General features: G+C 38.8%; 1 protein-coding gene across 4 annotated transcripts; it reads right to left on the bottom strand.

Moving 5' to 3' along the window:
• Window positions 1–223: 223 nt before the first annotated feature.
• LOC124174146 (cysteine and glycine-rich protein 1-like) lies at window positions 224–8,472 on the bottom strand. 4 transcript variants are annotated; one of them, XM_046553260.1, is made up of 6 exons: window positions 8,100–8,472; window positions 5,896–6,062; window positions 3,531–3,738; window positions 2,771–2,908; window positions 717–834; window positions 224–470 (listed from the first exon to the last, which is right to left on the bottom strand). In XM_046553260.1, exons 1-5 carry the CDS (start codon window positions 8,194–8,196, stop codon window positions 761–763), a joined length of 684 nt encoding a protein of 227 aa, XP_046409216.1. In that variant the 5' UTR covers window positions 8,197–8,472; the 3' UTR covers window positions 224–470; window positions 717–760. The 4 variants fall into 4 exon arrangements, with proteins under 4 accessions (XP_046409216.1, XP_046409217.1, XP_046409219.1 ...); XM_046553261.1 differs by having other exon boundaries at window positions 224–466; XM_046553263.1 differs by lacking the exon at window positions 2,771–2,908.
• Between the last annotated feature and the right edge of the window lie 4,026 nt (window positions 8,473–12,498).

Raw genomic sequence — 12,498 nt, 5'->3', positions numbered from 1 at the left:
ATGACCTCAGCTGCCAGTCACCTCTCCTAAATACCATACCATTTGTTGAACTTGGGTTTTTAACATTGCATAAATTAACTCCTTCTTCTGCAGTGCAGGAACAAAGTATAACAGCAATGTCAAAGAGAGAAATAATTGAGTCATGAATGGAAATGTGTAAACTGTTGGCACACAATGTGATTTATAGGTCACCCCCTGTTGAGGAAATTGGGAAAATGCATGATCATTTGAAAAAAAGGTAAGAGAATTTTAATAATAGACACTTCACATTTTACATCTGAATTACAGACACCTATGACCAAAGACAAATAATTAGTTGGGATGTGGATCCCTGATATAAAATAGTACACACTGAACACCTCTTGGTTTATCACAGATGCAGGTGATGTTCAGAGCAGTGGGGGAGGTATGGAGCCATTCACCTCATGAGGAGTCTCTAAGTTCAACATTGCTGACTGTGGCTCATCTAGCTTTAGAGAAACAGAAAAACATTTCAGTCCTTTTGTCTACAAAACACCCTTATCTTTGTGCCTTGCAAAAAGGAGCTTGTAGGTATAAGAGGGTTCCACAGAAAGGGCGCAGGAATGCAACATTGAGTGCCTCAAATAGTCAAGAGAAATAAATAAATATATCTAGTTGCCCATGATTGAAAAATAAGCTATCATGAAGCATAATGTTCACATGTATCACCATCATTGTAGGTTCAGAAAACACACCTTTGTTCATACCACTCTGGCTTCACTCTGAAATGTTGCAGACACTATAGAGACTGTAGAGCTCCTGCTCCGGCACCATATCCATAGCCATCGGGACCAGCTATGCGAAGAAAGCACACTGAAAAAAGTTCACCCAGTCATAAGTGACCTCAGATTTTCCAATCTTTACTAACCTTCGCCTCACATTTTATTAAACACTGTCAATACTGAAAGTATATATTTAGAAGAGGTGTAGCTAAAAGAATCTTAGTGGTTATTATTGCCCATTGGTTACTTAAAAATTATATGCATAATGCTAAAAAAAGTTTAACATAATAACCAAATAATAAAAATTACAAGCTTTTCACTTTTTAATCAGCTCATTATCTGTGATGTTTCCGCATCAAGACTTTCATAAGCCTCTTAAAGAAGTATATTTTCCTGCCCGGTGCCACAACTTGTGAAGACTTGAAAGCCTTCAAGAGACCAAGTCTCAAGCAGGTGCTCAAGAATCGCATGGAGCTGGTTGTAAGCAGTCAATGGCAGATGAGTCTTTGAACACGTGCAATCGAGTCATTCAGAAGTATATATGGGAGATTTCTTCTCTTTTCCAGAAGCCAAACTACCAAACCTCCCAACATGCTCCAAAATAGATCAACTTGCTATAGTTTGTGGAAATTAAGGTAAAATCTCATTTTACCTGCTTTCTTAGAAGCATGAAATGGATGATTAAGCTTATGTTCATGATACATGTCTCTCTGAAATAAATGTCTGTAATCTCATTCTCTTAGATAACTTCAACTTAAGCTTCAACATGGCATACACTACACTATAGCATGAGCCCATCAAAGCCCAGTAATTCTGCATGCATGCCTAAACATTCCCTGCTTTACAGAATAGGCCACAGAGAAGAGATATGGAACGTCCTGAAAATCCTATTTGCAACAGCTGGAATTATGTGATTGTCGTTTGCATCCTTTTCGAGGGGTAATTATAGCATAGCTCAAACAATTGCTTGAAAATTTCCATTAAAGGCGTACTATTTCATGGACCTCGACTGCAATTGGGAACTCATCATATTTTTTGGCAATAATCTTGTCCCTATTTTTGTCCCTGGAAACATCATTTAGCCAGTGATAGTGATGGTTTCATGTAGAGAGAGCAATGTCATATTCACCCACCAATGGAATGAGTTGTAAAAATTGAGGGAATAGCAAATATGATCAAATGAGGAACTGGTAAAATGGCTTTGTGATCCAGTAATGAGTAGATGGCATGAGCTAACATTTTTGCAGTCCCTGGAAAACTATCAATGAAGTAATCCCTCCAAAGGACAGGAGAAATTATCATGTGAGTTTAGCTTTATGAAGATATACATACTGTGCGTAAGAACCAAAATTTTAAAAATTAAAATAGCTGGTTGTGAGAAAGATATTACGGTTGAAGAATGAAAGTATTATATTAAAAGTTCTCAAAGCTAAAATTAAACCTCTAGTTTTTTTTCTGCGGGTGGAGTAGATTCATTTTTGTTATTCTTCTCCATTAAGATATGGTAAAATTCTTAGCAAACAGATTTACTCTAAACCTGAGGAAAGCAGCCATATAAATCCAGAGAGAATACTACACAACTACAACAGGACATTAGCCGCAAGGTGAGCATATATGGCCATCCAGTAAATCATTAAAACAGCCTCACCAACAGCTCTCCTCATCCCCCATGCCATGTGAGCCAACAGGCCCAGGTTCCTTGGAAATGGGGAAACTTTTAGCATTTAAGCTGCTTATCATCTGACAATCTTTTTTTAACTACACATACATTTTTTATGCAAAATACCGTGAGGTGTCGTCCTTTAAAATTACCCAACCTAAGCTCACATTTATCTTTCTCTTTCCACTCAAAAAATATATTCCTAGTATATCACTGGGTTGGCTTTCTTGGGTGAGATTGGGACTGGAAAGTTCCATATTCCATCTATCTCCAAATAAGACTGACACAGGTGCATCTAAATTAAGGGGAAGGATTCACTTGAAGAATGAATCATGCATGTATTTGAGCTATGTAAGGAATACCTCACTTTTGCAGTAGATGCTCCCACGGCTTACATTCACAGAGGTGATATTCAAAGGCTTACAACAGCACAAGCATGAAAAACAGCAATCATGGTAGAGTCGTCCATCCACTTGCCTTGCCTCTGCATGGAACACCTTCTTGCCTGCATTAGAGAATGAACACTATAGCTAACGGAATATCAAAAAAAAAGTACACCATCTTCAGAGGCAAAGGCAGGACAAGAGAATAGGGTCTCCAATTACCCATCATAACATGACATCATACGGTAAAATATGAAATTAAATTTGAAAGCATATTGAGAAAATTTAGCAAAATTATGAAGACAAGAGAAAGATGTGGATAGGGTAGCAGTTTGAAATCATACAAAAATTTAAGGATTAACTTTTGGGTGTACGATTGTTCACACCAATGGAAGTGATGTTTTCACATCAGCTTTGTTATCTACTGCTACACTAAAGTCACTATGTACCTCATAGAATCCAAATCCACATGCATGCACAAGAAATGGTGAAATAAACCACCTATAATTATGTGTTTGATGTGGGATGATTATTATTGGTATATAGAACTTTCATTTCAATGAACTATTTCTGATAAAATATCTTTTTGATTTTTATGAAACTTCTAATGGTTTTGGAATTGAAAAGATAAAGTTTTCAATTGGATATAAAGGGATTTTAAAGGAAAAAGTATTTGCACCTGGCAAGGGTCTAGAGAAGTCAGAGTGGTTGAACTAAAAATGGTATGCAGTATGTAGTGCTTACCACACCTATTGCATATTTGTGGAGTACCGGGCAACGGAGTTGCCTCTCCATAGCTTGAAAAGAGTGGGAAAGGCTTTCCGAAGTAACCCTCTCCATCATCAGCCCCATGGTGTTCTTTGCTGGCAGTCCTTCTGTGGTTGAGACGGGCATAGAATGTAGTGATGGCCAAGGGCAGCTTTGGAGTGGCAAGCGTGTGAGGGTGTGAGCACTGCGTAGAGCAACCAAGTCAAGCCATTGAATACATATTATAGACACCCAATACATGATGTAAATTCTGCAACCAGCTGCGAACTAATTTAAGCAACTTTTGTTTCTCAGGAGTTTCCACTATGAACATTTCCAAACTAAAACTTGGTGACATACTATTTTTTTGTTATTGCTAAATAAATGCTTTTGATTGAACTTTAATCAAGTAAAAAAAAGAAAATTTTATGCAAAAAAGTATTGCACTCATAGTTGTCATCTATTACTGTTAAAAAGTAAAGTTAAGGTTCAAAGAATGTTGAAAGATCCATGATTATATTTTAAAATTTTTTTCTCAAGCTTTCTGAATTGGCCATAAAACCATTTTTATGAAACTGACCTGATTTGACATTAATTACAGAATTCATCTGCCAATAAATTAAAGAATAATAGATTGCTATTCCTGAGTTTTATTTCTATGATGCTTTCAATCTAATCAGGCAAAGTCCACTTTTTATCGTATGAGTTGATATCGGAGCATATGGATATGTACTGGCATCGGAGCTTATTTTGAAAATTTCATGAAATGAAATTTAGTTAGACATAATTCCTCAGTGGAATTATGTCTAACTAACTAACTGACCAACTAACACAAAGAAAATCAGCGCCAAAAACGTCTACGAGCGAACAGAAAGTATTACGCAGCTTTTAACACTAATCGAGATGGGAGCTGCTGGAGACTACATACGTGCTAGGGATCAGTGGTTTAACATAATTCCTCAGTGGAATCTCCTCAAGGTACTTAACATCCAGTTAAATCCTGTTGAATTCATTGTTTTAAGATTTGATCAAATCCATGGAATACAGGTTTGGAGCCAAGTCATTCTGTTTGCTAGCAGCACAGAATTTGAAATGTACTCAAGAACATGAGATTCAGTGCTGACTTAATTGAAATACGTAATACAAAAAATGTGGAAAAAGCATTAATCTGGGCATTTGAGTACTCAGATCACTGAAGCATGAAGGAATATGTATTTTGATAGGCTGAAGTAAAAATAACGATTTGAATTTGGTATTCCATATCTATAATCTATATTGGATTCTAATCAGTGGCGGCGCGTGCGTATACGCATGTTAGAAAGTGCACACCCAAAGATGAATAAATTATAAAAGAAAACTATTCCTTTGCAACGCGAAGGATAAAAGTACTGTCTGCATATGCAAGAAACATGAGCCTCCGAACGCTACAGCTATCTCCTTTTCGAATTCACCGCTCTACAAGTGTGCGATCCCGTGGCATCATACCGGGCGCATTTTCGGTCTGTGCGATCGCTTGAGGGAGCTCTGGCGGGACGAGGTAAGCGGGGGGGGTATGTGCTATTCAAAGGGGCGATGGGAGCAGACTCAAAACCATGCGAATGCGCACGCGCATGTTTTTGGTGACTGACTAGCAGGTAGTGTAGTGGTGTAGCCGCCACCTACACTACCTGTGCCCAGGATCCTAGTCCGTCTACAGAGCCATCTGTATAGCCATTTTCTACACTACTTCCTCATAGGGTGTAAGGAAAAGAAAATGAATTTCAACTACCGTCACTTGTAAAGGTGTGTTGAGAATAATTATTTTCATACATGCTAATATTATTTCTGTTCATGCAATTTTAAGGGTAGAGTGTACCAGTGATATGTTTTGCTTGCTATGTATTCTATTACGACGAAATATGACGCTCATAGATTAGGATTAACATAATATAATTAAATCATCCTATATCTGCTCTAATGCACACCCTAGATAAATTACCACCAGCCGCCACTGATTCTAATGAGAAGCTATGACCATTGACCGTTGAGATAAAACAGCTAAAAAAAATGATGAAGCATATCAGGAAGATTCATAAATTCTCCAGGAAATGATGGCTCCAAGTAGAGATTTGAATATGTGCTATCAAAATTATATCGATTCATGATTCTAATAAGCCCATGGATTAGAGTTTGGGCCAATCAATGTGAATAATTCTGTTTTCAAAAGAAATTATAGGTGAAAAGTGGCATCATAAAAATTACAATGCTTCAATTAAAATGTACAGGAAGTGAGCACAAAATTTTTTCTGAGATACCTACTGCCAACAATGACCAAAAATACATTGTATAGTTCTACCAAATCAAGTTTCAGTAGCGGACCAACCATTGTCCGAGCTAAACTAATTTGACTGCCTTTAGCAGTTTTCTCTGTCTCTTCTCCGCCAGATCCAGCTTCAAGCTCGTCATGTCTCTCAAAACAATCCAAGCAGTAGACTTCATCATCTTTTCTAATGGCATCATTCTCATCCTCCAACAATTTCTTGCAGATACCTGAAAAAGCATCAGATATCCAATTAACATCACAATGTAATATATATGTGTATTATTTCACTCCCATTTCTCAATGTTAGGAACCAACTTGTTGAAGAACAAGGCAGTTTAAAAAGCTCCCAACCTCTAAGAAGACTGCCTTTCATGAGGCCCTACTCATTCCTTGGCATGCATATGAATTATATTCCTAAGGTACCCTGAAAATCTGTAGACATGTCAGAATTCATCATCCCTTAGCAAATCAATAGTTACATTTCAGTCTTGTTCATTTTTTGCATAGGAGTAAAATAATTATACAGTTGAGGACCTCAAATCCGGAAGGCATGGGACCAAAGGGTTTCTGGATTACTGGTTTCTCTGGATTTCTGGTCTTGAGGGCCTTCCCAAAGATATTTCCCATTTTTATTAACTCCTCTTTGATTTAAAGTAGGACAGGTGAATTCTCCATTTCTCTAAGTCATATAATCAAGGAGAGTGAAGCTGATGACTTGTTTCATCACTCGTATTTTTCCATGGTGAAGGGTGTACATGTGGTTGCCTATGACATCTCTACGTAGATGCTTATGTAGCAAAGTAAGCCGTGAGCCATTCTGGATTTCTGGTTTTCCAGGTTTCAGGATTCCGTATTTGAGGTCCTCAACTGTAATATGTGAATGACAGTGGAAGTTCTAGAGAGGAGGGCAAGTACAATAGCTGGATCTGCCTTGTGTTTAATGAAGAAATAGAAATTACGTAGGCACGCTGAGTAATATGGCGGGCTAGGAGAGGCTGATAAGAGAGAAGGACAAAATGCCTTGGGCCTAGGCTGCAAGGATTGCTGCGGAGTGTTGCACGTAGAGAAAACCCATAATACACCAGTGTTTTGATGAGTGGCCCAACTCTGCTCTCTGTGGGCCCGCATGATTTTTCACAAATTGCAACCCTATTTTTTGAGATTTTTTATTTTCCCTTGATTGATCCCTAATTTAATGTATGGATAAAATATGGGATGGGAAGTTTCAATAAAAATCCAAATTTTTCTCAGAGAATCGATGAATCTGCCTTCATTATATTTTCCAGGACATTGAACGAGTAGAGGATGCCTATATTCCCAAGTGCAATGGTATGTCTTTTTCTTAAATTGCCAAGGCTCATGACTGGTGTGTGTTGCGGGTGGCCTAACGCGCACAACGATAACCCCGTAGAATGTCATGTAATCAACGAGACAAGGATATAAAACTGGAATAGAGAAATTTAAATACTTTTTTCCCCTTAATTTACATTCCTTAAGCCAAAATTACGGTTACTCTAATCGAAAAAATAAATAAAAGGTATGTTCGAGATAGGTAATGAAACTGGGTTCTTTTAGTTAAAATTTTGAACGTTTGAGGCAAAAATATCATAAAAAAGATGTTAGGATAGCAACAATATCTCATTAGACTTCCATACGTACTAAACGTGTTACAGCTACTGATTTATTCAAAAGGAATTCCATTTGAGGTACAGGCAGGGTGTAGCCGGGGAGGGGGAGACATGAACAACTTGAACTGTTAGCATTTTACAATCGTATTCATTATATCCCCACCTCCAAGTAAAGTATACTTGTTTCCCGACCTGATAATCTGTCTGACCCCCTTGGCCAATAATCCTGGCTACGGTCTTGGGTATAGGGCAGTCTTCTGACATTCATTTAAAATAACGCAAATAACTGGAAGGGGCACAGATGATCCCTTGTGCGGTTTAATGCCGCCGCTTTCAGTATTTAGCTTGGACGGAGAGCAAGTACTCATTGTCTAGGTAATTAATTGTTTGTGCATCGCGAACTCGGCTTAGTTCATACAATTATCTTAAAACTTCGATTTTTGCATATTTTTATAACCATGAATGCGAGGCCAACTTAAGCCCTAGATATGTTTGGAGGGTTTCTGTTGGTGGGGGTAGGATTAAATATTCAATTCTCAAGCGTTTCGGGGAGGTTTGAACCCCTAGACCCCATGTTTGCGGCGGCCTTAAATCGCATTGCCCTCATTGCATAAGAAACAGAATAGGAACACTTACGACATGAGAAACAGAACACATGCCAAGCTTTTCCGAAGACTCTCTTCTCCTCCACGGGATACACCTTCCTCTGGCATTTTGGGCAAATTTCGCTCATCTTACATATTATGTGTTACATTTGGAAAATGGAGACTGCCGCCGTTGCTCTACTTGGGTATATCATCCAAGACGGCGCAGCGTGAAAGAAGGAATCTAGAATTTTAATTGAATAAGTTAGTCATCGCTGGTTATTTCATCTATAAACTCTCGTCACATTATCCTCCTGCGCGCCGGTCAAATTATGGAAAGACGTTAAAATGATGTCGGAAACCTAACGAGATTGAAAAAATAAACCATACTTTAGAATCACGTTGCCATTACAATGTTTACTGATGGTGAGGCCAAAACGGTAAAAACAATTGAATATTGGACACCGTAGGTCAGGGGTGAATCAGATTTTTTCTCACGAGGGCACGAGGGTCTGATAGGCGAACGATCTTCTTATACTTGAGATTAAAAACAAGATACAACAATTACTGTACGAAACATTCTCGTTATTTTAATACAAAAGTTATTAAATGAAATTAGATGATTGAGGCTCCGTAATGCACAAAACAAACGAACGTTATGATAACCGTATAAAAATGTTGTCTATTTTTTAAGCCTCTGGGGGGGTCAAGAGTCCCTCCCTAAATCCGCCGATGCCGTGGGTCTCTGTCCATGATCATGTTCAATCAGTCAATGGGTTAGTGTCGCCAGTCTCAGGTCTAGTAGCTAGAAAGCAATTTCGGGGGGAGGAGGTTTCGGAGAGGGGGTACATTTCTGGAAAGATTCATTAAGTATACACTCAACACCATATTTCCTAAATATTTCGGGGGGATCGTATCGCTCGCTATGCCCCTGTTTGCAAAGTTGTGCGATGTCCTAGCTTCCGCTGGTCTATGCATCTGTATATTGTAATGGCCTTTGGAAACGCGAAAATTATTCACCATGAATTTATTTATCAACAGCTATTTTTTAAGATGAATGTCTTTTGACCGTGGTATGGTTAACCAAAGTCGTTGCTTGCTAGAAATCCCTATAAACAGGCACTCTTTCCGCTACAGCCAATATAAAAACTGGGGAAATCCGTTAAAGGAGTTTAGAATAATACAACGCAGTATTGAACAAAGAAAATAATTATGTCATTACTTTTTATTCTCCATTTTCTTTATTTAGTTATTCGTATCCTAACTAGTGAAAGGCATGCGCAAACAGCTAAGGCCTCAACAAATGAGGCGTGTATCCTACAAAGTTATGTTGAATTTCCATACTTTTTAACGCAGCATACTGCCTAAATTCCAGGCGTACTTAATGAACCATTTACGCTCTGCTTCCAGAGGTTTATCTGTGCGTAATCTGAAGGATGGCGTGACTGCTCCTATAAGGCTTAATAACCAAATTTTACCTTTTAAGCGGGTACGGGGATCCAGCGCAGAAAGAGTTAATCCATGAACTTAGTAAAATATAAAGAAAATCAGCGTGATTCGTCAATAACGTCTACGAGCGAACAGAAAGCATTACACAGCTTTAACACTAATCGAGATGGGAGCTGCTGGAGACTACATACGTGCTGGGGATCGGTGCAAGTGGTTTAACTAGGAATATGCTGTGGAGGGAGGGCTGGGGGAGTATCGCGCCGTTGTTGCAGGGCGCGCGTACCCTCCTTGACTCCGTAGTCACCGGTCGGTATTCAGTGACTCGCCTCACTGCCATGATAATAATATATTATCTTTAACTTTAAGCAGATGCAGTTATTATACATCAAAACTAGACAATAGTCACTAATACTTTTATTTCCATGGGGCTTTGAGGGGGTATCTTTCCCCCTCTTCCCCCAAATAGTTTCGCCATTGCCGAGGATTGTGACGCTCTGTCGCATTGCTGCTTGAGCAATTCGACAGAGAGACACGGAGAACATAAACTAAGAAGCTCATGATATTTTCAGGTCCGACAGGAACGATAATTTAAGAGATATTTTTCCTATTGGATTGGAAAAGGAATTCGTTCTCCCTCCGAACAATAAAGGAATTTGATGAATAGTAGGCGAGACTCAGTACATGAACTTTCTTTCCTTTTTCTCTCTTTTTTTTCCTAACGACTGGCGTCTCGCCACACGTCTATTTAGGCGGATTGCGGGATAATACTGATGTAGATAAGGATATGTAATTAAAACCTGCAGTAGGTATGTGAATCAATCTGTTACAGAATTAAACAGAGGAGGATCGTGTCAGTACTAGTGAATTAAGTCAAAGCAAGGCTACCAAAAATTCCCACATCAATGTGGCCATTTGGTGATCTTGGCATCAGAGAGCACACATTTCGATATAAATTTTTACAGAACATAGGATAATGGTTACCTTGAATGCACAAATAAGCCTTTCCCAGAAACATAAATTCTCAGTAACATATACTGACAAAAATGCGTGATCGACAATTGGCAAAATTTTGGCATAGAATTAGCATCGATTTTATGGTGCAAAAAATGCTCCACTCACATTTCGACCGAACCCTAAGAATGCCGTCTCACATGGAGAAAGTCGAGAGAGACCCTCCGCCACCAGTGGATCATGCTGCAATGAATGTGTGAAAAACACAGGGCTAGCCATTGCTAAGAGGATACTCACAATTTATTTTTTACTATCTGCTGCCTATCGATCCAGATGGAGTCTCTCGATAATTAATTTTTTATAAATGGGAAAAAGACCTCTAGCAGCGCCATGTTTCACTGACTGATGCCAGAGCTGGGGAGAGATCTCACCATTCACTACATATTGTGTTTTCTAGCAATATTGTTAGTCAACTACAAGGATGAATTCAAAATGTGCCATGCCTTCCCAGCTAAAAACTTCAACCGGGTTCGGTAAATTTTTTCAACCGAACCCATCTGTATTCAACCGTACACAACTTACCTCCGACCGAAATGAACTGTACCTTACTGTATACATACTAGTCCAACCGAACTCTACTGTACACTGTTCGGTTGCCCAAATACGTTTAAAGGCACTTTCATGTCTGATAGGCTGCAGCACAGCAACACATTATGAATTATGGAAACTAATTCTGTGTCACAGCAGTTTTTAATGTGTTACACGAGTCACCACTAAGGAGTGTTGAGAGGGTTATAACGCTATTAATAATTGAGCATTGCCATAATATCAACCACTTATCTTAGCCACACCACGGACTCCACTCATTGGCATGACTGCCACCATGTATTCAAATCCAGGGCATGATGCTCACAAAATCATCTAATCACTTGGATATTAATTTGTCCTTGGTTAAATTCTTGGTTGTCGATCCCTAATTCAAGCCATATAAGTCCACTGTATCACAAAAAACACATCAAAATGCGTAGGTTATTTGTTCGTCCAATATTAACAGCATTCCGTGGCATATTTTTTTGAGATTGCACTGTTTTGCAATACTCTTTTTTTTTTTCATCTAAATGCAAGCAGTGGAGTCAGGGATGGCAAGTGAAACGAAGCGAAAATGTTTCGTCTCGAGCCAGAAGGAAAATACGAGGCCTAGGTTAAGTTTCATTCCCGCACGGAATTAAAATCACCAAGGAAATTAGTTTCGACCCGGGACGAAACTTTACTCTCAGGAATGAAACTAAATTAATCGATACTGCACTGCTTATAGTTATGTTTCGATCCCAAAAGTTGAGTAGAGGGGGAGAAGAGGGAATAGTTTCAACCCATAACGCTTGACATACGTGTACAGAGGTTAAAACATTGAGCTTAAAATCGAATGGCCAGTTTGCGTACACCGTTCTCCAGTTAGTGGATAAATATGAGTGCCCCATGCATCTAATGGTATGCCGAACCGCTACTTCATTCAACCATACTTCGTACCATCTTCGTACTCTTGAGTGCAGGTCGAAATGAAACCATTCTAAGGTGAAGCATGTGGTCCCTTCAGAGCGAAACATCAGTGTTTCGTGTCGTCCACAAGTTTTAGTTAAGTTTCGACCCAAAGTAGTTTTGACTCCAATTTCGTTTTGACCCTGAGTTTAGCCCCCTGGGTTTAAATCCATTTAGTTTTGTTTCTAGATTTCGCTCCCGGGAGCGAAACTGCTGCTGTCGCACAGCGAGCAATTACCTTTATGAGCATTCGTTAAACCAAGCCTCCTCTGTAAACTAAAAAAAGGGGCTGAGTACACATTTATGCTGAACCTAGTAAATGACATGCCTTTTTTTTACATTATTGCACCTCACCAAAATTTTGTGCTAGTATTACTCTTACTGCATGGGTCATAAAAATATTGTTTTCCACTGTAAAAACAAAGTCAATGTAGGTAGAGTTTAATGCTAGAACAGTAAGAACATTGACAGGTATTTTTCACATAAAATATTTATTTCTAAAATAAAATACATCA

This window comes from Ischnura elegans, chromosome 2 (assembly GCF_921293095.1).
Source record: "Ischnura elegans chromosome 2, ioIscEleg1.1, whole genome shotgun sequence".
Lineage (NCBI taxonomy): Eukaryota > Metazoa > Arthropoda > Insecta > Odonata > Coenagrionidae > Ischnura > Ischnura elegans.
Note: the sequence above shows the minus strand (reverse complement) of the source record. Positions and strands in the feature narration are given on the sequence as shown.